Raw genomic sequence first — 25589 nt, 5'->3', positions numbered from 1 at the left:
CCAGCCTGGGCAACAGCATGAGACTCCGTCTCAAAAAAAAAAAAAAAAAAAAAAAGCAAAATAAACCTGATGAGATAAGAACGAAATCATAAAGACAGAGAGAAGGTCCCAGGGGTCCTAAGCTCCAGAGCCTGATCCTGAGAACTTTCTGTCCCACTTCTCAAAACCCAGCACGGCCTGATTGTGGCAGACGAGGAAGAGTACCTGATTGAGCCCCTACACGGTGGGCCCAAGGGTTCTCGGGGCCCAGAGGAAAGTGGACCACATGTGGTGTACAAGCGTTCCTCTCTGCGTCACCCCCACCTGGACACGGCCTGTGGAGTGAGAGGTACATCGGTCTTTCTGGGGATGGGGAGAGGGCTACACGGTATCTTTCCCTTGAGGCAGCAGTGTCTTTTTATCCAGAAAGTCAGCAGGCAGTTATGTGAGGGGAAGAATGGAGCTGCTGAGAAGGGGACACAGTGATATAATTACAGAATTCCGGCCGGGTGCAGTGGCTCACGCCTATAATCCCAGCACTTTGGGAGGCCGAGGTGGGTGGATCACCTTGAGGTCAGGAGTTCGAGACCAGCTTGGCCAACATGAAGAAACCCCGTCTCTACTAAAAATACAAAAATTAGCCCGCCATGGTGGTAAGCACCTGTAGTCCCAGCTACTCGGAGGCTGAGGCTGGAGAATCGCTTGAACCCGGGAAGCGGACGTTGTAGTGAGCCAAGATCATACCACTGCACTCCAAGCTGGGTGACAGCAAGACTCCCGTCTCAAAAAAAAATCAGGCCAGGCATGGTGGCTCACACCTGTAATCACAGCACTTTGGGAGGCCAAGGTGGGCAGATCACCTGAGGTCAGGAGTTCGAGACCAGCCTGACCAACATGGCGAAACCCCATCTCTACTAAAAATACAAAATTAGCCAGGCATGGTGGCGCATGCCTGTCATCCCAGCTACTCGGGAGACTGAGGCAGGAAAATCACTTGAACCCGGGAGGCAGAGGTTGCAGCGAGTGGAGATCGTGCCGTTGCACCCCAGCCTGGGCATCAGAGCAAGACTCCATCTCAAAAAAAAAAAAAAAAAAAACTAGGCAGTTCTATCCAGGGGACAGCAGAGACATATCCTCACACAGTGAACCAGTGGAGCTATGGAATAATCTTATCCCTGCTGTAGTCACCTGGCCCAGCAGTGAGTAAAACAGCCAGACAGGTGTTCAGGTATAAAACCATTCCTTCTCTAGGATTATCATCTGATCAGACAGTTAGACAGTGTGGTGATTATATCAGATACTCCAGCAGTTATACAGCCAAAAGGCCAGATTTATGATCAGACTGGTAGGAGGATGGTTGTACAATCAGGCATTTAGGAAATGAGAGAGAAGGAAAGCTATATACCAACAAAATATTTACCAGCACAGTCATACTGCCAGAAAATCAGGTCCGATCGGGCATGGTGGCTCACACCTGTAATTCTAGCACTTTGGGAGGCTGAGGTGGGGGGATCGCTTGAGCCCAGGAGTTTGACAACAGCGTGGGCAACAGAGGGAGACACCATCTCGACCAAAGATAGAAAAAGTAAGCCAGGTGTGGTGGTGGGCTCCTGTAGTCCCAGCTACTTGGCAGGCTGAGGCAGGAGAGTCCCTTGAGCCAGGTAGGTTGAGGCTCCAATGAGCCTTGAGCACACCACTGCCCTCCAGCATGGGCAACAGAGCAAGATCCTGTTTCAAAATATACATATAGAAAATCAGGGTCAGGCATGGTGGCTCACGCCTGTAATCCCAGCATTTTGAGAGGACGAGACGGGCAGATCACTTGAGGTCAGGAGATCGAGATCAGCCTGGCCAACATGGTGAAACCCCGTCTCTACTAAAAATACAAAAAAGTTAGCCAGGCATGGTGGCACATTTCCAGCTACTTGGCAGGCTGAGGCAGGAGAATCGCTTGAACCCAGGAGGTGGAGGCTGCGGTGAGTTGAGAATGCACCAATTGCACTTCAGCCTGGGCGACAAAGTGAGACTCCGTCTCAAAAAAAGAAAATCCGATGAATGTTAGATGGAAAAGCAGAACAGTGTGATATTGAATGAAGTGTATAATCAGATAGTCTTGTGAGTAGGATGCTGTGGTAGACATACAGCCACAGTCAGCTGTACAGACAGAAAAGGTGGATGACATACGATGTCACAGTTGCGTGGTCCATGAGACCATCTGGTTGTAGTACATCAGGCAGTATGATTGTTCTAACTGCAGTGCATTGCAGTTAGAACTCACTGATCTAATCGGGCAGTGCATTGATTGGAAAAGTTGCTCACCTAGAAGACAACATGTTGTCCAAGCACACAGTTCAGACAGCAAAATAGTCTGGTTCACACCATTCCATTCAGGCAGTGGAATTGTCAATGGATTGTACAATCATGCTGGTCATCATGGGACAGTGGTTCAACCAACCAGCTTAGCTCTGGGACAGTCATGCAAGTGTTCGGTTGGACATTTGGGCAGTGGGGCAGGCTGGTAGCTGAACAGCTCGGCATACAGGCAGTGGAACAGCATACAGCCAACAGTGGGAGAAGTCAGGCTGTTATTCAACTCAACGGTTTGGCAGTGGGACAGTGACATCATGGTAGACTACAATATTCTCAGGTAGTAGGACATTGACAAAAAAATAGAGATGGTACTGCCAAGATGCCCTGTAGACAAACAATGAGGCAGCCAGGCACAGGGGCTCATACCTGTAATCCCAGCACTTTGGGAGGCTGAGACGGGTGGATCACTTGAGGTCAGAAGTTCAAGACCAGCCTGGCCAACATGGTGAAACGCAGTCTCAATTAAAAATACAAAAATTGGCCGGGCGCGGTGGCTCAAGCCTGTAATCCCAGCACTTTGGGAGGCCGAGACGGGCGGATCACGAGGTCAGGAGATCGAGACCATCCTGGCTAACACGGTGAAACCCCATCTCTACTAAAAAATACAAAAAACTAGCCGGGCGATGTGGCAGGCGCCTGTAGTCTCAGCTACTCGGGAGGCTGAGGCAGGAGAATGGCGTAAACCCGGGAGGTGGAGTTTGCAGTGAGCTGAGATCCAGCCACTGCACTTCAGCCTGGGAGACAGAGCGAGACTCCGTCTCAAAAAATAATAATAATAATAATAATAAAAATACAAAAATTAGCCAGGCATAGTGGCACGTGCCTGTGATCCCAGCTACTCAGGAGACTGAGGCAGGAGAATTGCTTGAACCTGGGAGGCGGAGGTTGCAGTGAGCCGAGATCGTACCACTGCACTCCAGCCTGGGTGAAAGAATGAGACTCTGTCTGTCTCAAAAAAAAAAAAAAAAAAGAATAAAAACGATGAGGTATTGGGCAGACAGACCATCACACAGGTCTTGGACAACAAGAGAAGGCAGCAGAATGACCAGAAATTGTCTGTCGGGTAGAGAGGTAGCCAGATAGAGGTTGGACAAGACAGTTGTCGGGCAGCTTTGCATCCCACCAGCAGGGCAGGGCTTAATTGCTCTACTGGGTCCCCCAGATGAGAAACCGTGGAAAGGGCGGCCATGGTGGCTGCGGACCTTGAAGCCGCCACCTGCCAGGCCCCTGGGGAATGAAACAGAGCGTGGCCAGCCAGGCTTGAAGCGATCCGTCAGCCGAGAGCGCTACGTGGAGACCCTGGTGGTGGCTGACAAGATGATGGTGGCCTATCACGGGCGCCGAGATGTGGAGCAGTACGTGCTGGCCATCATGAACATTGTAAGTGCCTTCCCCTCCCTGGGCACGCAGCCCTGAGGACCTGGAGCCAGCCTCCTGTGTTAGGCAAGGGGGTGGCTACCATCTCACCCCAATCCCTGATATGGGGACAGGCTAGAAAGGAAGGTTGCATATGGCAATGAACGAGGAGAAAGAGCATAAGCACAGTGACTACATGCAGAGGTACCCTGGGGCAGAGGGAACCTGCCTGGGCTTAAATTTCTGCTCTGCCACTTTTTAACTATCTGCCTTTGAGCAAGTGACTTCACCTCTCTGCCTTGGCTTACCTATCTGTAAAATGGGCATAATTGTGGTACCTACTTTATAAAGCTAAGGTAGATCCAGTGCATTGACAAAGTGTGTAGAACAGTTCTTGGCATGCAGTAGGTGGCATATAAGTGTTTGCTGTGTGTAAAAATACACATAGGCTGGGCACAGTGGCTCACGCCCAAGGTGAACAGATCACTTGAAGGCAGGAATTCAAGACCAGCCTGGCTAACATGGTAAAACCCTGTCTCTACTAAAAAATACAAAAAATTAGCCGGGTGTGGTGGCAGGCGCCAGTAATCCCAGCTACTCAGGAGGCTGAGGCAGGAGAATCGCTTGGACCCAGGAAGTGGAGGTTGTAGTGAGCCAAGATCATGCCACTGCACTCCAGCCTGGGTGACAGAGCAAGACTCCATCTCAAAAAAATAAAAAAGTAAACACACACCAGCCTGGGAAACATAGTGAAACCCCATCTCTACAAAACACTTAAAAATTAGTGGAGTAGGCCGGGCGCGGTGGCTCAAGCCTGTAATCCCAGCACTTTGGGAGGCCGAGACGGGCGGATCACGAGGTCAGGAGATCGAGACCATCCTGGCTAACACAGTGAAACCCCGTCTCTACTAAAAATACAAAAACTTAGCCGGGCGAGGTGGCAGGCGCCTGTAGTCCCAGCTACTCGGGAGGCTGAGGCAGGAGAATGGCGTGAACCCGGGAGGCGGAGCTTGCAGTGAGCTGAGATCCGGCCACTGCACTCCAGCCTGTGTGACAGAGCGAGACTCCGTCTCAAAAAAAAAAAAAAAAAAAAAAAAAATTAGTGGAGCGTGGTGGCACACACCTGTAGTCCCAGCTACTCAGGAAGCTGAGGCAGGAGGATCACTTAAGCCCAGGAGTTTGAGGCTGCAGTGGGTTATGAACCCTGTCATTCATAAATAAATAAATAAATCACAGTAGGCTAGGCACGGTGGCTCACGCCTGTAATCCCAGCACTTTGGGAGGCCAAGGTGGGTGGATCACATGAGGTCAGGAGTTCGAGACCAGCCTGGCTAACATGGTGAAACCCCATCTCTACTAAAAATACAAAAATTAGCTGAGCGTGGTGGTGGGCGCCTGTCATCTCAGCTACTTGGGAGGCTGAGGCAGGAGAATCGCTTGAACCCGGGAGGTGGAGGTTGCAGTGAGCCAAGATCGCACCATTGAGCTCCAGCCTGGGCAACAAGAGGGAAACTCCATCTCAAGATAGATAGGTAGGTAGGTAGGTAGGTAGGTAGGTAGATAGACAGACAGACACACAGACAGACAGACAGATAGATAGATGATAGATAGATAGATAGATAGATAGATAGATAGATAGATAGATAGATAGATCAACCACAGCTCGCAGGTACTCTGTTGAGGTTAGCAGTACACACACAGGCACACATCTGTATTCATGCAGCATTCTTGCACAAGCACCTACTTATAAATTCCTACAGGGTGACCTCCCCGACTCACATTCAGATATAGTTCATTTCCATCCTAGATCTTGGGCAAGATTCTTGACTTCTCTAAGCCTCAGCGTACTACTGTATCAAATGGAAATATAATGGTAGCTACCATGGAGAGTAAGGATTGGTGGGAGGGAAGCCAGGTAGGCTACTCGGCACATAGTAAGGGCTTGATGAATGGTGCTCTCGTTTCACTGAAGCAAAAGGGGAAACAAAAAGTTTAGCAGACAGGCAGAGGATCCAAAATGTTGTGTAGCGTCATCACTGATGGCACTCTCTTGTGCCTGAGCCTGACCTCTCTCCCTAGGGCTTTCAGAATTTCCTAGGGGTTTCCTGCCAGGCACAGTGACTCACGCCTGTAATCCCAGCACTTTGGGAGGCGGAGGCAGGCAAATCACCTGAGGTCAGGAGTTCGAGACCAGCCTGGCCAACACAGTGAAACCCCATCGCTACTAAAAATACAAAAATTAGCTGGGCGTGATGGTGGGCACCTGTAGTCCCACCTACTCTGGAGGCTGAGGCAGGAGAATTGCTTGAACCCAGGAGGTGGAGGTTTCAGTGAGCCAAGATTGTGCCACTGCACTCCAGCCCGGGTGATAGAGTGAGACTCTGTCTCAAAAAAAAAAAAAAAAAAAAATTACTGGGGATTTCCAGACAGGAAAATGATTGCCCCAGGGCTCCAATATCCCTGCAGCCCGGCCTCTGTCTTCTGTGCCCACTCATCCCTGGGGCTGCTTCCTCCTTTCCTCTGACCACTGTCTCCAGAGCCTCCTGCCTTCACAGTTTACTTTCCTGCGGTGATGGGCAAATTGGTACCTTCAGATAGCTGTGGGATGAACCCAGACATGTATATCCCTCAGGTCGCCTCTGGGGAAAGATGCTTGAGGCAGTCAGCGGGGTAAGCAGAGGTTGGGGTCAAGTAGACAAGCTGAGCTTGGAGGAGTCTGAGAAATGTCCTGGTAAGCAATCCAGACTTGAGTCTCACTTCTGACACCTATCACCTGTGTCCTAACCTCTCTTTGCATGTCTCCTCATCTATAAATTGGGGATGATCATAGCACCTATTCATGAAAAGACTGATGCATGGCTAGGCACGGTGGCTCACACCTGTAATCCCAGCACTGTGCCAGGCCAAGATAGGAGGCTCACTTCAGGTCAGGAGTTCGAGACCAGCCTGGCCAACATGGTGAAACCCAGTCTCTACTAAACATACAAAAATTAGATGGGCATGGCTGAGCGTGGTGGCTCACACCTGTAATCCCAGCTATTCAGGAGGCTGAGGCAAGAGAATCACTTGAACCCGGGAGGCAGAGGTTGCAGTGAGCTGAGATCACGCCATTGCATTCCACCCTGGACAAAAAGAGCAAAACTCTGTCTCAAAAATAAAATAAATAAAGTGGGCATAGTGGTGTGCCCCTGTAGTCCCAGCTACTTGGGAGGCTGAAGCAGTAGAATTATTTGAACCTGGGAGGCGGACGTTACAGTGAGCTGAGATGGCGCCACAGCACTCCAGCCTGGGCAACAGAGCGAGACTCCATCCCAAAAAACAACAGCAACGACAACAAATAGTAACAACAACAAATAGTACCTATTCATGAAAAGACTGATGCATGGCCAGGCGTGGTGGCTCACCCCTGTAATCCTGGCCCTATGGGAGGCCAGGCAGAGGATCACTTGAGGTCAGGAGTTCAAGACCAGCCTGAGCAACATACAAAGACCCCCCCCATCTGTAACAACAACAACAAAAAAACCCAATAGCAGGTTTAGCCTAAGACCTGACGCACAGTCAGTACCTGATGAAAGCAAGCTGTTATCATTGTTTTTGCTTTTCATTTTCTACCCTGGGCTCCTCTTAAGACTCGGTCTCTCTTGTTTCTTGGAGGTCAGGTTGCCAAACTTTTCCAGGACTCGAGTCTGGGAAGCACCATTAACATCCTCGTAACTCGCCTCATCCTGCTCACGGAGGACCAGGTGCGGGGGGCTCCCTCCCCTTCCCCTTCCCCTTCCCCTTCACACCAGCAGGTCTTGCCGTCCCCTGGGTGGTGGGCGCCCATGTACTTCCCTCTGTCCATCCCCAGCCCACTCTGGAGATCACCCACCATGCCGGGAAGTCCCTGGACAGCTTTTGTAAGTGGCAGAAATCCATCGTGAACCACAGCGGCCATGGTAATGCCATTCCAGAGAACGGTGTGGCTAACCATGACACAGCAGTGCTCATCACACGGTGAGGGGACAGGAGAGGTCTAGGACTGGGGCTGAGAAAACAGGTGGTCCAGGGAACTGTGAGAGTCCAGAGATCACTTCTGCTGGGGTCGGGAGGAGGAGGGAAGCTTGGGCCTCCCATGAGGGAGTCAGGGATGGGGAGGGGCTGCTTAAGAATAATGGGTAAGGGAGGTTTGGGGCTGTTTGGGCACTGATGCCCTCATTCACTCATTCTCTCACCCATGCACGCGTGCATTCATGGTCAGTCACTCCTGTATGCAGCTTCGGGTGGGAGGCAAATGGCGCCTCCAAGGCAGGACTCAACCCCTAGAGTTGGGCATGGTGGCATCAGCAGGGCTTAGGGAGACAGCCCAGCCCCTTCACTGCCCCCTTCTCCTTTTACAGCTATGACATCTGCATCTACAAGAACAAACCCTGCGGCACACTAGGTATCTGAGCCCCGTAGGTTTCAGGCGTCTATGAAGGCAGTGGGCTGGGGTGAGACCTGGCAGGTGGGTGGGGCCAGCCAGCACCGTCCTGAGACTCCCAGTCCCATCCCCACATGCCCATCTTCCCAGGCCTGGCCCCAGTGGGTGGAATGTGTGAGCGCGAGAGAAGTTGCAGCGTCAATGAGGACATTGGCCTGGCCACGGCGTTCACCATTGCCCACGAGATCGGGCACACGTGAGGCCGGGGCACACAGGAGGGGGAGGACGGGAGGAGCTGGGCGGGTCCCTCGGCGCCCGGCAGAGCCGACACCCCTTTCCCTAGATTCGGCATGAACCATGACGGCGTGGGAAACAGCTGTGGGGCCCGTGGTCAGGACCCAGCCAAGCTCATGGCTGCCCACATTACCATGAAGACCAACCCATTCGTGTGGTCATCCTGCAGCCGTGACTACATCACCAGCTTTCTAGAGTGAGGATGCACCTGCGTGTCCCTCAGAGCGGGTCACACCCATGGTGGGGCAGGGTGCATGGGAGATGATAGAAATCAGGGCTGCTCCCTGGGACCCCCATCCAGCCGGGGCTCCTGAGCTCTTGACTTGTAGCCACCTAGCATGACAGTTGCTTTTCTCTCGAGGCAGCTCGGGCCTGGGGCTCTGCCTGAACAACCGGCCCCCGAGACAGGACTTTGTGTACCCGACAGTGGCACCGGGCCAAGCCTACGATGCAGATGAGCAATGCCGCTTCCAGCATGGAGTCAAATCGCGTCAGTGTAAATACGGGGTAGAGAGAGCCTTCCTGCTTTCCTTCCTGGGAGGGGAGGGGGCCGCTGGGGGCGGGGGAAGGAACTCTACCAGGGCACCCACCTGGGAAGTGGGGGGATGGGAGAGCCGGGAAGGGGGATGGGGTGAGCCCCCATGGGGATCTGGGAGGACAGAGGTGCATGGAGTGTGCAAAATGTCCTAAGCAATCAGACAGTGGTTCGGAACAAAAATGGGATCCCCTGCTTCTCCAGACCCCTGATTTGAGGGGAGGGCTGGGCTGGGGGGCCACCTTCTCTGTCTGGTACATCAGACCACCTGTGGGCTACAGCAGGATCAAAGTCTCAAGACCTCTCATGGGGCAGTTTTTAACTAAACATCCAGTCCTGATGGAAATAATTTCCCTGGGGATGAGCTATCTTCCCTACTTGGCAAAGAACTAGACAGAACCTTCCAGGGACTCCCTGTCTGGAGGAGCTCTGAGCCTCCTGACCTCTCCCCACTCTTTCCCGAGGTTTAAACTCCCAAAGCCCTATTCGTGCATAGAGAAAGGAGTTGGGGGTAGGGGGTTCCACTCCCAGCTCCTCCCAGGAAGCTGGAGACCTACCGGCTTCCTGCTTCAGCCACCAGCATTCAGCCGCGGTCTGCTCCTCCTCTGCCCACCTGCCTCGATTCCCTAAATGCACCCCTAAGCTCCTCAAAGTCTCAGCCCTAGGGGCCCAGGCCCAGCCCTAGTTCTTCACACCCTCACAACTCAAAGGATCAGAGTTTTTGTGATGCCGTTTCACGCAAAGCAGAGGGCAAGCAGCTGCCAAATTGCCCTCCCTCCATTCCACTGCAAGACAGAGACAAACCCTGGAAAAATTTCTTTTTTTTTTTCTTTTTTTTTTTTTTTTTTTTGAGACGGAGTCTCACTCTGTTGCCCAGGCTGGAGTGCAGTGGCCGGATCTCAGCTCACTGCAAGCTCCGCCTCCCAGGTTTACACCATTCTCCTGCCTCAGCCTCCCGAGTAGCTGGGACTACAGGCGCCCGCCACCTCGCCTGGCTAGTTTTTTGTATTTTTTAGTAGAGACGGGGTTTCACCGTATTAGCCAGGATGGGCTCGATCTCCTGACCTCGTGATCCACCCATCTCGGCCTCCCAAAGTGCTGGGATTACAGGCTTGAGCCACCGCGCCCGGCCAAAATTTCTATTTCATTGACATCCCACCCTTGAGCCCCTGCACCCTAACTTAGCTGGCAACTACAGCACCCTCTAAGGAATTCCTAAAGAATTCCGAAGCTAATCCTCACCATCTGCTGTGACCCAGGTATCCTAACAACGATCGTGGTATCTGACGTTTACTGAGCTCTCACTATGTGCTAAGCATGTGCTGGGTATCATCATCTAAACTCCTGACAATCCTATTAGCCCCCAAGTTACAGAGAAAGGGACTGGGGCATAGCATAGGGAGGGTGACTTGTCCAAGGCCACAGTTCAAGACTATGACAGAGCTGGGATATAAATAGATCTCTCATGACTCTCCAAATTTTACAAAGGGGCAGGGGAGGGGAGGAGCTGTCAAAACATCAAGCTTGGGCTGGCACTGGCTATATGTTGAATTGAGCCTTCCTTTTAGTTTTTGAAGGAACATCTTTCAGGCCCTCTTGACAAAGGGGGATTTATTTACTTCATGTGACCTGGTTAATATATGTAAAGGTTCAGCCTAGTGCCTAGTCCAGAGATAGCGGTGGTCATTGTTACCCCATAATGGCATTGGTGCAAGTCCTTTCTTATCTATCCTGTCACATGCCTCATAGCCATTTATATAGGCAAGGCAGGCATTAGGCTGCCCATCTTGTAGATGAGTAAACTGAGGCCCAGAGAGGGGAAATATGTTGCAGGTCAATAGCAGAGTTGAGGTCTCTGCACAACTCAATATGCCACAGTGCCTCCTTGTGGAGAGGAGGCCAAAAGCAGGGCTGAAATCGTTCTCTTGAGGTGTCAGAAGTGGGATTGCGACCCGGCTGATGTAATATTTTTAGATATGGCCAGGAGGACACAGGCTAAGTTTATAGCTGAGAAGTGTCCTCTAAAACGCAGAAGGCAGAGACTCTAGAGGACCTTTGAGTTAGAATGTGTCTGAGAGTAACTCTTCCAACTTCTCACGTATGTACAGGTATCTCTAAGGGGCTGACCTAGGAAGGGTCCTTTCCAATGGCCATTGATTGATCCAGTCCCACAACTGGAAAGCTTACAAGAATTGGGTTCAAAGAGGGGATTACACTTGATAATTACAGAAGGACCACCTACTTCTTTTTTTTTTTTTTTTTTTTTTTTTTTTTTGAGATGGAGTCTCACTCTGTCGCCCAGGCTGGAGTGCAGTGGCATGATCTCGGCTCACTGCAAGCTCTGCCTCCCAGGTTCATGCCATTCTCCTGCCTCAGCCTCCCAAGTAGCTGGGACTACAGGTGCCCACCACCACGCCTGGCTAATTTTTTGTATTTTTAGTAGAGACAGGGTTTCATCAAGTTAGCCAGGATGGTCTCGATCTCCTGACCTTGTGATCTGCCCACCTCGGCCTCCCAAAGTGCTGGGATTACAGGCGTGAGCCACTGCACCCGGCCAGGACCACCTACTTCTTAGAGGAAAGATGGTGGGAGGTTGCTTAGGATGTGGGCCAAGAGGGTCAGAGATTTTGCTTCACCTGAACTCAGTGGGGCTTCTCCAGGGATATTAACCTGGACTTTAAGGGTCAGAGTGAGTCCCTGGGACTGGTCCAGCCTGTGTAGGATTCAGACGGGAAGAAGGTGCGGATTTTTCACCTGGAGAAAGACAGGAATGTCCCACACAAACCTAATTTGGCATTGTCCCCTCCCAAACTTCCACCCCTCCCCATAGCTTAAAAGTGTTGGGGGCTTCTCCAGTTTAGATGGGGGAACAAAGAGAACCAACAAGCTGGAAAAAACTAGAGTTGAGGCCTTTGGCCTAGTCATCATCCAGGCCGATTTCTCAGAACCACTACTTTCTCTTCAGCTACTTTGCCCACCCCATAATAGAACCCCAAATCCTTCCTGTTCATTCCTCAGTAGGTCCCAACTTTCCTTCCAGAAACTCAGAAGGCACCAGAAGCTGAATTGCAAAGTTTATTAGAGCACAGACTCTGAATTAAAGAGCTGAGTTAAACTCCAGGCTACTCCCTTAGTAGTTGTGTGACCTCTAGCAAGTGACCTTACCTGTCTAAAGCTTGGTTTTCTCCCAGTAAGATGGGGTAGTACTGCCTAAAGGGGTATATGGCATGTATAAGGTGTTCCATAAATGGAGCTTATTGGCAGAGGATAAGTCACAGGCCATGCCCCGCAAGGGGATGCACGAAGACCCACTGAGAGCCAGGAAGGGAGTACGGTGCTCTCTGCTCCGGGGCCGGCAGTGAGCCGGACATCTGGGTCCTCCCAAGCCGGGCGGGCTGCCCCAGGGAGGAATAGAGGGGGGCGAGCCTGAGCGGGCGCCTCGGCCCGCAGGAGGTCTGCAGCGAGCTGTGGTGTCTGAGCAAGAGCAACCGGTGCATCACCAACAGCATCCCGGCCGCCGAGGGCACGCTGTGCCAGACGCACACCATCGACAAGGGGGTGAGCGCCGGCCAGGGCCCCCAACCGGGCCACGCCCCGGATCCACCTCCCGAGTTGGCCACGCCCACTTGTCTGTCCTTTGGCCTATTGTCTGCTCCCTCCCGTATTGGACACGCCCGCCATCTATACTCCCTCGGCTGCGGCCACGCCTACTGCATGCTCCTTCCCTCGTTGGCCACGCCCACCACCTATGCGTCCCTCGGTTCTGGCCACGCCTACTGTTTGCTCACTCCGGCGTTTTCCACGCCCACCGTCTAATAATTTCCTCGGCTCTGGCCACGCCTACTATTTGCTCTCTCCCTTATTGGCCACGCCCATCCCCTGTGCGGCCCTTGGCTCTGGCCACGCCTACTGCCTGTAGGTCCCTCCCCCGGCCTGAAGCCACGCCCCACCTCGTCTCGAAGCTTATCGTGGTCCTGTCTACACCCCTCCCCGTTCAGCTCGCTGTGCTCAGGCCACGCCTCTCGCTTGTAGCTTGTCTGTCTCCCAGACCACTCTCCTACGTAACCTAAACCTGTCCCTATCTTCAGACCCCGCCTCTGCCCATCCCCTTCCTGCCCCATCCTGAAGAGGCTGAGATTTCTTTGACTGGGGCCTGGAGTGGGGAACGGTGCATGGGGCCCGCAAGTGTTCTCCGGGCTGGACTCACTCCTTCCTGTCTCCCCCAACCCAGTGGTGCTACAAACGGGTCTGTGTCCCCTTCGGGTCGCGCCCGGAAGGCGTGGACGGAGCCTGGGGGCCGTGGACTCCTTGGGGCGACTGCAGCCGGACGTGTGGCGGCGGCGTGTCCTCTTCCAGCCGTCACTGCGACAGCCCCAGGTCAGCCCTCAGGACCCCCACCCGGAAGGGCAGCGCGACCCCCGCCCCCATCTCCCCCTGCCTCATCTCTCTTCTATCCCACCACCCCTTCCAGGCCAACCATCGGGGGCAAGTACTGTCTGGGTGAGAGAAGGCGGCACCGCTCCTGCAACACGGATGTGAGTTCCCCCAAACCTCTTGAGGAGTAGGGGGAGGAAGCATTAAAAAAAGCTATCAGAGGCCTGGCACAGTGGCTCATGCCTGTAATTCCAACATTGTGCGAGGCCAAGGCGGGCGGATCACCTGAGGTCAGGAGTTTGAGACTAGCCTGGCCAACATGGCGAACTCTGTCTCTACTAAAAATGCAAAAATTAGCCGGGCGTGGTGGTGGACTCCTGTAATCCCAGCTACTCGGGAGACTGAGGCAGGAGAATCGCTTGAACCCGGGAGGCGGAGGATGCAGTGAGCCGAGATCACACCACTGCAATCCAGCCTGGGTGACAGAGCAAAACTCCATCTCAAAAGAAAAAAAAAAAAAGCTATCAGAGTGCTTCATTCGGGCACCTGCTGCCTCCTAGGGAACCTGCAGCTGCCACCCCTCTCTTCCCTTCTCTCCCTAATCCCCACCACCTTCCCATCCGCAACGCCTCCTCCTTAAAGACCTGGCCCCTTCCAGCTCTCTTCCTCCTGCATTTAGACTACGAGACCCCACCTTGAAATCACTGCTTGGCCCTCACAACCCCCTACCATCCAGTCTGTCCCTTCCCTTTACAGCCCAACTTCCCCCGAAGAGTCCCACCCCTGCCTTCTGTCATCCCCCAAAGTTGTAGCTGAAGCTTCCTCTCACCAAACCCAGTGACTGGTGTCTGTCCTCTGCTTGTGCCCTCAGCTGACCTAGGACCACCGGTGAGCAGCAAGAAGTTTGCTGGGGAGGGGGTGTTTCAGAGGGCAGTGAGAGCTTTGGACTTCTCAGCCTCCTATGTGGGGGAACCCAGGTCTTCAGAGAATCCACATGCTGGCACCTTCTATAAACCCTGATCCCTTCCAGACTTTCTCTCTCAAGAAAGACTCCATGTGGCCAGGCGCAGTAGCTCACGCCTGTAATCCCAGCACTTTGGGAGGCTGAGGCAGGTGGATCACCTGAGGTCAAGAGTTCAAGACCAGCCTGACCAACATGACAAAACCCCGTCTCTATTAAAAATACAAAAATTAGGCTGGGCGCAGTGGCTCACACCTGCAATCCCAGCCTTTTGGGAGGCCGAGGCAGGTGTATCACCTGAGGTCAGAAATTCAAGACCAGCCTGGCTAACATGGTAAAACACCGCTTCTACTAAAAATACAAAAAAGTACCTAGACGTGGTGGCGGGCGCCTGTAATCCCAGCTACTCAGGAGGCTGAGGCAGGAGAATCACTTGAACCTGGGAAGTGGAGGTTGCAGTGAGCCAAGATTGCGTCATTGCATTCCAGCTTGGGCAACAAAAGCGAAACTCTGTCTAAAAGGAGGAAAAAAAAAAAGGCCGGGCGTGGTGGCTCACACCTGTAGTCCCAGCTGCTTGGGAGGCTGAGGCAGGAAAATGGTGTGAACCCACGAGGCTGAGCTTGCAGTGAGCCAAGATGGCACCACTGCACTCTAGCCTGGGTGACAGAGTGAGACTCCGTCTCAAAAAAAAAAAAAAAAAAAAAAACAAATACAACAATTAGCCAGGCACAGTGGCACGCACCTGTAATCCCAGCTACTCCGGAGGCTGAGGCAGGAGAATCACTTGAACCCAGGAGATGGAGGTTGCAGTTAGCCGAGATCGTGCCACTGTACTCCAACCTGAGTGACAGAGTGAGATTTTGCCTCAAAAAAAAAAAAAAGGAAAGAAAAAACACGCAAGCAAGCAAGAAAGATTCCATTGTCTGAAACGAGAAATCCAAGTGTGTCCTGCCCAGCTCACCCCCAAACCTCTAATGCGGGATCCAGTCCTATCTCAGATGTGTCTAAATGCCCAGCCCAGGCTACCTTCCAGGCCTAGTCTCACCCAGACCATCACACCATCCTCCCTGGCCTCCCTGCCTCTAGCCTCCCTCCTCCAGCCCATCCTTCTCTGAGCACCCCTTTTCTGCTCTGACTCCATCCCCGCAAACCTGGTCTCCCTCCATCTCTCCTCTCCTGCCCCCAGGACTGCCCGCCTGGCTCCCAGGACTTCAGAGAAATGCAGTGTTCTGAATTCGACAGCATCCCCTTCCGTGGGAAATTCTACACGTGGAAAACGTACCGGGGAGGTGAGTGTGGGACTCCGAAGGCCGTGGGGCTGTGAAGGGCAGCTGTGGGAGTGTCCATCAGCCGGTGGATGAATGCAGCATCCCGGGGTCTGCCCTGAGCCCTGTCCCCACCCAGGGAGCCAGAGTACCCAGGATACGGTACCATGGGGGTTCAACTGGACACTGGGAGCCCCCACTCCCTCTGCCCAAGCTGCCCATCCTCTTGGGTCTGGGGTCTGTCCCGCTTGGCCTCACTCCCCTAGGGAGCGAGGAAGGAGTTCCAGGGTGGCCTGGCCCGTGGGGTGACGGGGCCGTGCCCCCCAGGGGGCGTGAAGGCCTGCTCGCTTACGTGCCTAGCGGAAGGCTTCAACTTCTACACGGAGAGGGCGGCAGCCGTGGTGGACGGGACACCCTGCCGTCCAGACACGGTGGACATTTGCGTCAGCGGCGAATGCAAGGTGGAGGGGACTCCCAGGGAGGTGGAGAGGGGATAGGGAGCGGAGGTGGGTTAGGGGGTCGCCTTGCTCACCCCTTCTCCACGCAGCACGTGGGCTGCGACCGAGTCCTGGGCTCCGACGTGCGGGAGGACAAGTGCCGAGTGTGTGGCGGTGACGGCAGTGCCTGCGAGACCATTGAGGGCGTCTTCAGCCCAGCCTCACCTGGGGCCGGTGAGAGCCTCCAGCTTCCCTCCCACGCTCTTTGCATGGGCCAGCTGGCTGGGGGTGGAGCTAATCCCACTGCAGTAGCTGAGAACACTAACTCCTCAGACCCCAGGGGCCCCGTGGGGTGTCAGGAGTCCCCAAAAGTCCTGGGGACTCAGCCAGGTGAAGTGGCTCAAGCCTGTAATCCCATCGCTTTGGGAGGCTGAGGCAGGAGGATCACTTGAGACCAGGAGTTGAGACCAGCCTGGCCAACGTGGTGAAACCCCATTTCTACTAAAAATACAAAAATTAGCCGGACATGGTGGTGAGCACCTGTAATCACAGCTACTCGGGAGGCGGAGGCATGAGAATTGCTTGAACCTGCGAGGTGGAGATTGCAGTGAGCCGAGATCACGCCACTGCACTCCAGCCAGAGCGAGACTCTATCTCAAAAAAAAAAAGAGTGTCTCAGGAGATGGGACCCTGAATCTCTCTCCTCTGCCTCCTGGAGGAGCTCCTGCCACGTCTGGGTGGAAGCGAGTGTCACTTTCCATCCTCCGTGAGCCAGAGGAGCTGGGGGAATGTTCTATGCCAGCAAGGAAAGGCTTCCTATGGGAGGGGATATTCAGAAAGTGTTGAAAGCACCTTTTCCAGCTTGGACTTTGGGCGAGTGAGAGAGAGCCCAGGGAGTGGGCAAGAGGGGAGGAGGCTCAGGAAATATCTGGAAGGCTGCACAAGCCGAGTGTGTCCAGGTGAGGCAGGAGTAGGTGGCAGAGTGTGAGTTTCCTTCCCCAGGTGGCGTCCCATTGGGGTTTTACAATAAGCAGCCTGGTCACTGGCATCAAAAGTGAGACAGGCATGGTGGCTCACGCCTGTAATCCCAGTGCTTTGGGAGGCTGAAGTGGGAGAATCCCTTGAGCCCAGAAGTTTGAGACCAGCCTGGGCAACTCAGGGAGACCCCAACTCTACAAAAAGAAAAAAAAAATTTTTTTTTTTGAGACGGAATCTCACTCTGTCACCCAGGCTAGAGTGCAGTGGCTTGATCTTGGCTCACTGCATCCTCTGCCTCCCAGGTTCAAGAAATTCTCCTGCCTCACCCTCCCAAGTAGCCGGGACTACAGACGTGCACTATACACCCGGTTAATTTGTGTATCTTTAGAAGAAATGGGGTTTCACCATATTGGCCAGGCTGGTCTGGAACTCCTGACCTCAAGTGATCCGCCCGCCTAGGCCTCCCAAAGTGCTAGAATTACAGGTGTGAGCCACCACACCTGGCCAAACGCTACAAAATTCTTTTTTGGGGGGTCTCGCTCTGTCACCCAGGCTAGAGTGCAGTGGCGCCATCTCGGCTCACTACAAGCTCCGCCTCCTGAGTTCACGCCATTCTCTTGCCTCAGCCTCCCAAGCAGCTGGGACTACAGGTGCCCACAACCACACCTGGCTAATTTTTTGTATTTTTAGTAGAGACGGGGTTTCACCGTGTTAGCCAGGACGGTCTCAATCTCCTGACGTCATGATCCACCCACCTCAGCCTCCCAAGGTGCTGGGATTACAGGCATGAGCCACCGCACCCGGCTACAAAATTATTTTAATTAGGTGGGTGTGGTGGCATACACCTGTAGTTCCAGGTACTTCGGAGGCTGAGAGGCAGGAGGATCCCTTGAGCCCAGGAGGTCAAGGCTGCCGTAAGCTATGATCGCACCACTGCACTCCAGCCTGGGTGACAGAGTGAGATCCTGTATTAAAAAAAAAAAAAAAAACTGGGAGGCTCATACCGGCATACCGGTAGTCCCAGCACTTTGGGAGGCTGAGGCAAGAGGATCACTTGAGCCCAGGAGTTTTGAGACCAGCCTGAGCAACTTAAGGAGACCCCAACTCTACAAAAAAGAAAAAAAAAAAGAAAAGAAAAAGAAAGTTTTTTTTAGTTAGCCAGGTGTGGTGGCTCATGCCTGTAGTCCCAGCTACTCGAGAAGCTGAGGTGGGAGGATCACTTGAGCCTAGGAGTCTGAGGCTACAGTGAGCCAAGGTCACTCCACTGCACTCCAGCCTGGGCAACATAGAGATCCTGTCTCCAAAAAAGAAAGAAAGAGAAAAAAAAAAAATCCCAACCCAGCCATTTCCTAGCAGTCAAATCTGGTCAAGTTCCTTAACTTCTCTGAGCCTCAGTTTTGTCATCCCTAAAATGGGGATAATGAAATACCTGGTTCACAAGGGTGAGGCAGAGGTGCAGTCAGATGTGCATTTAGTGCAGTAACAGTTAGCTGTTATCCTCATGGGCCAGGGACAGGGGAGGCAGACAGGTGTTGGGGACATGCCAAGTGGGTGACATCTGAGCTCTGCTGTTCAGGGTACGAGGATGTCGTCTGGATTCCCAAAGGCTCCGTCCACATCTTCATCCAGGATCTGAACCTCTCTCTCAGTCACTTGGGTGAGCAGACGGTGGGGAGGGGATGAGGATTAGGGGTCAGTGGGGAGGGAGGTTTCAACATGTCTGGAATTCTGAACCCTGCACTGTCCCCCAGCCCTGAAAGGAGACCAGGAGTCCCTGCTGCTGGAGGGGCTGCCCGGGACCCCCCAGCCCCACCGCCTGCCCCTGGCTGGGACCACCTTTCAGCTGCGACAGGGGCCAGACCAGTTCCAGAGTCTGGAAGCCCTGGGACCGATTAATGCCTCTCTCATCGTCATGGTAACAGGGAGACTGGGGGCAAGGTGCAGCCTTTGGTATTAGAGACTCCGTGCCATCCTTACACTGACTGCCGCCCCTTCTTCCAGGTGCTGGCCCGGACCGAGCTGCCTGCCCTCCGCTACCGCTTCAATGCCCCCATCACCCGTGACTCCCTGCCCCCGTACTCCTGGCACTATGCGCCCTGGACCAAGTGCTCGGCCCAGTGTGCAGGCGGTGAGGCCGGGGATGGGGGCAGTACAAGATACCTGGGCTGAGGTTCTCTGGGCCGGGAGGGGCTGAGCAGGCCTCTCACCCTCCCCCAGGTAGCCAGGTGCAGGCGGTTGAGTGCCGCAACCAGTTGGACAGCTCCGCGGTCGCCCCCCACTACTGCAGTGCCCACAGCAAGCTGCCCAAGAGGCAGCGCGCCTGCAACACGGAGCCTTGCCCGCCAGAGTGAGTGCCGCCAGGGGGCAGTGTTGCTCAGGGTGGGAGGAGCGTGCTCCCTGGAGTCAAGAGCGAGTGCTCCAGGGGGGTGGGGGCCAGGTTAGTGCAGGATCGGAGTGACAGTGGGCTGAGTGCTGCAGTGATGGTTCTATAGGACTTATGGGGGAGTCCAAGGTAATAGTGCCCCCAAGGTGGCGGTCAAGGTTGCATGGCCCTGGAGTCAGAATGATGGCGCTGCCTGATCACCCGCATTGTCCAAAGATTTATTTGTCCTTAGGGTAATGCACCTCGCTGCCCCCAGTTTGGGTGCAGGCTAACAATGCCCCAAGTGTGGAATGTGGAGGTGCTTGGTGCTGGTATCCATATGAGGCTGGGTGGTTGGAAGGGGAGGGTAGGCTATACTGCCCCCTGCTCTCGTATTGGGACCCCCCTGCCCTGCTTACTTGCTCAGACCCCTTCATCTCCTACAGCTGGGTTGTAGGGAACTGGTCGCGCTGCAGCCGCAGCTGCGATGCGGGCGTGCGCAGCCGCTCGGTCGTGTGCCAGCGCCGCGTCTCGGCCGCGGAGGAGAAGGCGCTGGACGACAGCGCATGCCCGCAGCCGCGCCCACCTGTGCTGGAGGCCTGCCACGGCCCCACTTGCCCTCCGGAGTGGGCGGCCCTCGACTGGTCTGAGGTCAGCCGCCCCCTTCCTTCGCGCCCACTCCCTATGCAGAGAGGGACAGGGACTGGGATGCCCAGGTGGGGTGTCCACGGAGAAGCCTCTGCGCGGTCTCCAGGTTAGCTGTCCCATCCTCACTTCGCACTGGGGCAGCACCCTGAGCACGAAACGCCCCTTCCAACTGCAGTGCACCCCCAGCTGCGGGCCGGGCCTCCGCCACCGCGTGGTCCTTTGCAAGAGCGCAGACCACCGTGCCACGCTGCCCCCGGCACACTGCTCACCCGCCGCCAAGCCGCCGGCCACCATGCGCTGCAACTTGCGCCGCTGTCCCCCGGCCCGCTGGGTGGCTGGCGAGTGGGGTGAGGTAGGAGGGTGCGCCTCAGAGGGGTGGGTGCCAGGGCAGGGGCTGCGGGGCAGCAACTGAGTGGTGCCCCCTCGCAGTGCTCTGCACAGTGCGGCTTAGGGCAGCAGCAGCGCTCCGTGCGCTGCACCAGCCACACGGGCCAGGCGTCACACGAGTGCACGGAAGCCCTGCGGCCGCCCACCACGCAGCAGTGTGAAGCCAAGTGCGACAGCCCGACCCCCGGGGACAGCCCTGAAGGTATGTGGGTGACCAGCCAGGGCGCGCCAGGAGGGTCCTGGCCAGAGCCAGCCACAGAGGGCATTGGGGGTCCTGACTATTCATCCTAGAACTTCTGGAACCTCTGAAATGCGTTGCTCTGTCTCTGCCAGGCCGTCCTTCACCATCTTCTCCCTGCAAGCATTTATTAAGTGCCACTGTATGCTGAGTGTTCCAGGCACCCGACCCTCTGTGCACTAAAACTTGTGTCATTTCCCCAGTCACTTTCATAACCTGTACCTATTCATCTCCACCTGTAGCACAATTTACTGAATATTTTTCCTTTAAATCGGTTTTTCAACCTCAGGCACTAGTGACATTTTGAGCTAGATGATTGTCATGGGGAGCTGTCCAGCGCATTGTAGGGTTTTTGTTTGTTTTTGTTTTTTGGAGAGATGGGATCTTGCTGTGTTACTCTGGTCTCCAACTCCTGGTCTCAAGCAATCCTCCCACCTCGGCCTCCCAAAGCGCTGGGATTACAGGCATGAGCCACTGTGCCAGCCTGTAAGATGTTTAGTAGCATCCCTGGCTTCTACCCACTGGGCACCAGTAGCAACCCTCTCCCAAGTTATGACAACTAAAAATGTCTCCAGACATTGCCCAGTGTCCCCTGGGGGGTCAAAATCGATCAATTCCCTTGAGAGCCACTGCTTGGAAGTATACACATTTTTTTCTGCCTAGGTAAAATTTTTTATTTTTTCATTTACTTTTTTTTTTTTTTTTTTTTTGAGGTGGAGTCTTGCTTTATCACCCAGGCTGGAGTGCTGTGACGTGATCTCGGCTCACTGCAAGCTCCGCCTCCTGGGTTCAATCAATTCTCCTGCCTCAGCCCACTGGGTAGCTGGGAGTATAGGTGCCCGCCACCACGCTCAGCTAATTTTTGTATTTTTCGTAGAGACGGGATTTCACCATGTTGGTCAGGCTGGTCTCAAACTCCTGACCTCATGATCCGCTGGCCTTAGCCTCCCAAAGTGCTGGGATTAAAGGCGTGAGCCGCCACACCCGGCCATATTTACTTATTTATTTTTGAGACCGGGACTCACTTTGTCACCCAGGTTGGAGTGCAGCAGAACAATCTCGACTCACTGCACCTCCACCTCCCAGGCTCGAGCGATCCTCCTATCTCAGCCCCTACAAGTCTCCACAAGGACTACAGGCAAAAGCCACAGTGTCCAGTTAATTTTTGTATTCTTTGATAGAGATGGGGTTTCACCATGTTGCCCAGGCTGGTCTTGAACTCCTGGTCTCAAGCAACCCACCCACCTCAGCCTCCCAGAGTGCTGGGATTACAGGCGTGAGCCACTGCACCTGGCCGCAATTTTTTTTTTTTTCTTTTTTTGAAACAGAGTCTCACTCTGTTGCCCAGGCTATAGTGCAGTGGCACAATCTCAGCTCACTGCAATCTCCACTTCCTGGATACAAGTGATTCTCCTGTCTCAGCCGCCTGAGTAGCTGGGATTACAGGCGCGTGCCACCACGCCCAGCTAATTTTTGTATTTTTAGTAGAGACAGTGTTTCACCATATTGGCCAGGCTGGTCTCAAACTCCTGACCTCAGGTGATCTGCCCACCTTGGCGTCCTGAAGTGCAGGGATTACAGGCATGAGCCACCGCACTGGGCCTGTAAATTTATTTTTGATAGAGAACAATTAATTTATTAGTCTGGGCACTGCAACCAAACTACCTGGGTTCATCTTCCACCTCTGTGTTTTTGTTTCTTTATCTGTCAAGGGATGTAAATGATATATTCACTTGAGGGGTGCCCCAGAACGGAGTTGGAATAAAATGATCCACCCAGGCCGGGTGAGGTGACTCACGGCTGTAATCCCAGCACTTTGGGAGGCTGAACTGGAAAGATTGCCTGAGCCCAGGAGTTGGAGACCAGCCTGAGAAACATAGTAACACAAAAGATAAAATTAGGCTGGGTGTGGTGGCTCACACCTGTACTCCCAACACTTTGGGAGGCCAAGGCGGGCAGATCACCTGAGGTCGGGAGTTTGAGACCAACCTGGCCAAAATGGCGAAACCCTAGATCTACTAAAAATACAAAATTAGCCAGGGGTGGTGGCGTGCGCCTGTAATCCCAGCTGAGTGAGGGAGCCTGAGGCAGGAGAATCTCTTGAACCCGGGAGGTGGAGGTTGCAGTGAGCCAAGATTGCGCCACTGCACTCCAGCCTGGGCAACCAAAAAAAAAAAAAAATCCATCTGTAGCTTTTAATTTGCCCCAGGTCCTGCCATAAATCACTGGCCGCTAGATGGAAGCCGGTTTCCATCCATAGTCATCAACAGACATCATGATCACACAAAATATGTCAATGCCCGGCAAAATACCCTGACTCACCCACTCAGCTGGGGCTCAAGATCTTCAGTTTTTTTGTTGTTTTGTTTTGTTTTTGTTTTTGTGACAGAATCTTGCTCTGTCGCCCAGGCTGGAGTGCAGTGGCCCGATCTCGGCTCACTGCAAGCTCCGCCTCCCAGATTCACACCATTCTCCTGCCTCAGCCTCCCGAGTAGCTGGGACTACAGGCGCCCGCCACCACGCCTGGCTAATTTTTTGTATTTTTAGTAGAGACGGGATTTCACCGTGTTAGCCAGGATGGTCTCGATCTCCTGACCTCATGATCCGCCTGTCTCAGCCTCCCAAAGTGCTGGGATTACAGGTGTGAGCTACCGCACCCAGCCTATCTTCAGTTTATTAAAAAGGAAAACAAGTGAGGATTACAGCCCCAATTGGACATTTTTTCCTGGGTGCTATGAAAAGGAACAACGGAAAGGAAAGGGAATATTTGTCTTCTTTTGTTTTATTGGGTGGTGTGTGTTTGTTTGACAGAGTCTCGCTCTGTCACCCAGGCTACAGTGCAGTGACGCCATCATAGGTCCCTGCAGCCTCCACCTCCTGGGCTGAAGTGATCCTCCAGCCTCAGCCTCTTGAGTAGCTGGGACTACAGGCACCTGCCACAACGCCTGGCTAATTTTTCCTTTTTTGTTTGTTTGTTTTCTGTTTTGTTTTGAGACAGAGTCTCGCTCTGTCTCCCAGGCTGGAGTGCAATGGCGCAATCTCAGCTCACTGCGACCTCCACCTCCCAGGTTCAGGCAATTCTCCTGCCTCAGCCTCTTGAGTAGCTGGGATTACAGGCACCTGCCACCACGCCCGGCTAATTTTTGTATTTTTAGTAGAGATGGGGTTTTATCACGTCAGCCAGGCTGGTCTCAAACTCACGACCTGAAGTGATCCACCTGCTTCGGCCTCCCAAAGTGCTGGGATTACAGGCATGAGCCACCGCGCCTGGCCTAAGTTTTTCTTTTAATTAGTTTTTGTAGACGCAGGGGTCTCACTATGTTGCCCAGGCTGGTCTCGAACTCCTGGGCTCAAGCAATCCTCCCGCCTTGGCCTCCCAAAGTGCTGGGATTACAGGCATGATACACTGTACCCGGCCCTTTTCTTGTGCCTGTGTTGGCCCCCAATCCTGCACTCTCTCTCTTAAATCCTCAAAACAGCCTAGTGACATCGGTGCTATTATAAGCCCCCTTTGATAGTTGAGGAAACTGAGGCACAGAAGCCAGGCGTGGTTTGCTCACACCTGCAGTCCCAACTACTCAGGAGGCTGAGGTGGGAGGATCGCTTGAGCTCAAGAGTTGGAGACCAGCCTGGGCAATATAGCAAGATACCGTCTGTGAAAAAAAAAAAAAAGGTAAATTTAAAAAGAAAGAAACTAAGGCACAGAAAGGCAAAGTCACTGGCCAGGAAGCACTGCAGGTCGTGTGTGCAGCCCTGCGGGGAGGGAGGCTGAGACCTGATTTTCCTTCCTTCTCCCGCCCCGGCAGAGTGCAAGGATGTGAACAAGGTCGCCTACTGCCCCCTGGTGCTCAAATTTCAGTTCTGCAGCCGAGCCTACTTCCGCCAGATGTGCTGCAAAACCTGCCAGGGCCACTAAGGAGCGCGCGGCACCCGGAGCCACAGCTGGCGGGGTCTCTGCCTCCAGCCCTGCAGTGGGCCGGCCAGAGGGGGCCCCAGGGGGGCGGGAACTGGGAGGGAAGGGTGAGACGGAGCCGGAAGTTATTTATTGGGAACCCCTGCAGGGCCCCTGGCTAGGGGATGGAGAGGGGCTGGCTGCCCCCCCGAGGGCCCCTCTTCAGCATCCCCCGCTTCCAGTTCACGTAGAGAGACCCCCTCCAGGGTGGGTCTGGGGAGGGGACAGCTGTTCACCCCAGCACCCTTTGCACCCACCCTTAGGGAGTCCCCAACACTCCCCCACTCCTTTGATGGGAATATGTACTGTGAAGAGTAGGGGTGGGGAGGGGGTCTGCTGGTGCCCTGCCCCCCAGCACTGCCCTACCCCTCCACTCCGAGCTGGGGGGAGTCTCTGTCTGCTATGGGAGACGGGGGGGTAGCACCACCTCCCTGACACCTTCCCCTGACCTGACCAGGGGGAGGATCCACCCCAACCTCTGCCCTGCCTGCCCCAGGGGCACCCCAACATCCAGGCCACCCCCTCATGGTGCTACAGACCCTGCCCTGGGGCCCACACACTCCTGCCAGGAAGCCCTACATCAGTAAAGTTCTGTCTTGTGTAGATTTCTACGAGTTGCGGCGTGTGTGTGTCACTGCATGCAGTAGCGCCCACCCAGGTCTGGAAAGGACCACCCGTTCTCCCAGGTCTCCCCAGCAGCCAAAATGGGACTTTTTTTTTTTTTGTGAGACAGGATCCCTGTCGCCCAGCTATGCCTATCATAGCTCACTGCAGCCTTGATCTCCTGGGCTCAAACAATCCTCCCACCTCCACCTCCTGAATAGCTGGAGCTACAGGCGTGCACCACCACACCCAGCTGATTTTTAAATTTTTGTAGAGACAAGGTCTCGCTATGTTGCCCAAGCTGATCTGGAACTCCTGGGCTCAAGCAATCCTCCCACCTCAACCTCCCAAAGTGCTGGGATTACAGGCATGAGCCACCATGCCCAGCCAGAAGGGGAGCTTTAACAATGCAAACAGGAACCCAGAGATTATAGGAGAAAAGTACAAC

At 54.0% G+C, this 25589-nt stretch overlaps 1 protein-coding gene across 33 annotated transcripts in view; it reads left to right on the top strand.

The window, feature by feature from the left end:
• The window catches only part of ADAMTS10 (ADAM metallopeptidase with thrombospondin type 1 motif 10), a 32093-nt gene extending 6950 nt beyond the window's left edge, over positions 1 to 25143 (top strand). For 4 of the 33 annotated variants that reach the window (XM_074025688.1, XM_074025686.1, XM_074025687.1 and 1 more), the window contains 22 exons: positions 172 to 328; positions 3512 to 3729; positions 7360 to 7448; positions 7556 to 7701; positions 8085 to 8128; positions 8258 to 8363; positions 8451 to 8597; positions 8767 to 8897; positions 12387 to 12494; positions 13168 to 13313; positions 13408 to 13471; positions 15458 to 15560; positions 15864 to 15997; positions 16084 to 16207; positions 18528 to 18608; positions 18703 to 18866; positions 18953 to 19079; positions 19169 to 19298; positions 19760 to 19964; positions 20137 to 20313; positions 20391 to 20550; positions 24393 to 25143. In XM_074025688.1, the coding sequence (XP_073881789.1) occupies positions 8850 to 8897; positions 12387 to 12494; positions 13168 to 13313; positions 13408 to 13471; positions 15458 to 15560; positions 15864 to 15997; positions 16084 to 16207; positions 18528 to 18608; positions 18703 to 18866; positions 18953 to 19079; positions 19169 to 19298; positions 19760 to 19964; positions 20137 to 20313; positions 20391 to 20550; positions 24393 to 24502 (1881 nt within the window). In that variant the 5' untranslated portion in view covers positions 172 to 328; positions 3512 to 3729; positions 7360 to 7448; ... (3 more) ...; positions 8451 to 8597; positions 8767 to 8849 and the 3' untranslated portion in view covers positions 24503 to 25143. Of the gene's footprint in view, positions 1 to 171; positions 329 to 3511; positions 3730 to 7359; positions 7449 to 7555; positions 7702 to 8084; positions 8129 to 8257; positions 8364 to 8408; positions 8598 to 8762; positions 8909 to 12386; positions 12495 to 13071; positions 13314 to 13407; positions 13472 to 14066; positions 14199 to 15457; positions 15561 to 15863; positions 15998 to 16083; positions 16208 to 18527; positions 18609 to 18702; positions 18867 to 18952; positions 19080 to 19168; positions 19299 to 19759; positions 19965 to 20136; positions 20314 to 20390; positions 20551 to 24392 lie in introns of those variants that run through there. The other 29 variants (XM_074025682.1, XM_074025680.1, XM_074025681.1 and 26 more) reach the window with 21 other exon arrangements.
• Positions 25144 to 25589: the final 446 nt, after the last annotated feature.

Source organism: Macaca fascicularis, chromosome 19, assembly GCF_037993035.2.
Source record: "Macaca fascicularis isolate 582-1 chromosome 19, T2T-MFA8v1.1".
NCBI classification, from domain to species: domain Eukaryota; kingdom Metazoa; phylum Chordata; class Mammalia; order Primates; family Cercopithecidae; genus Macaca; species Macaca fascicularis.
The sequence above is the reverse complement of the archived record's forward strand: the minus strand, read 5'-3'. Positions and strand labels throughout refer to the sequence as shown.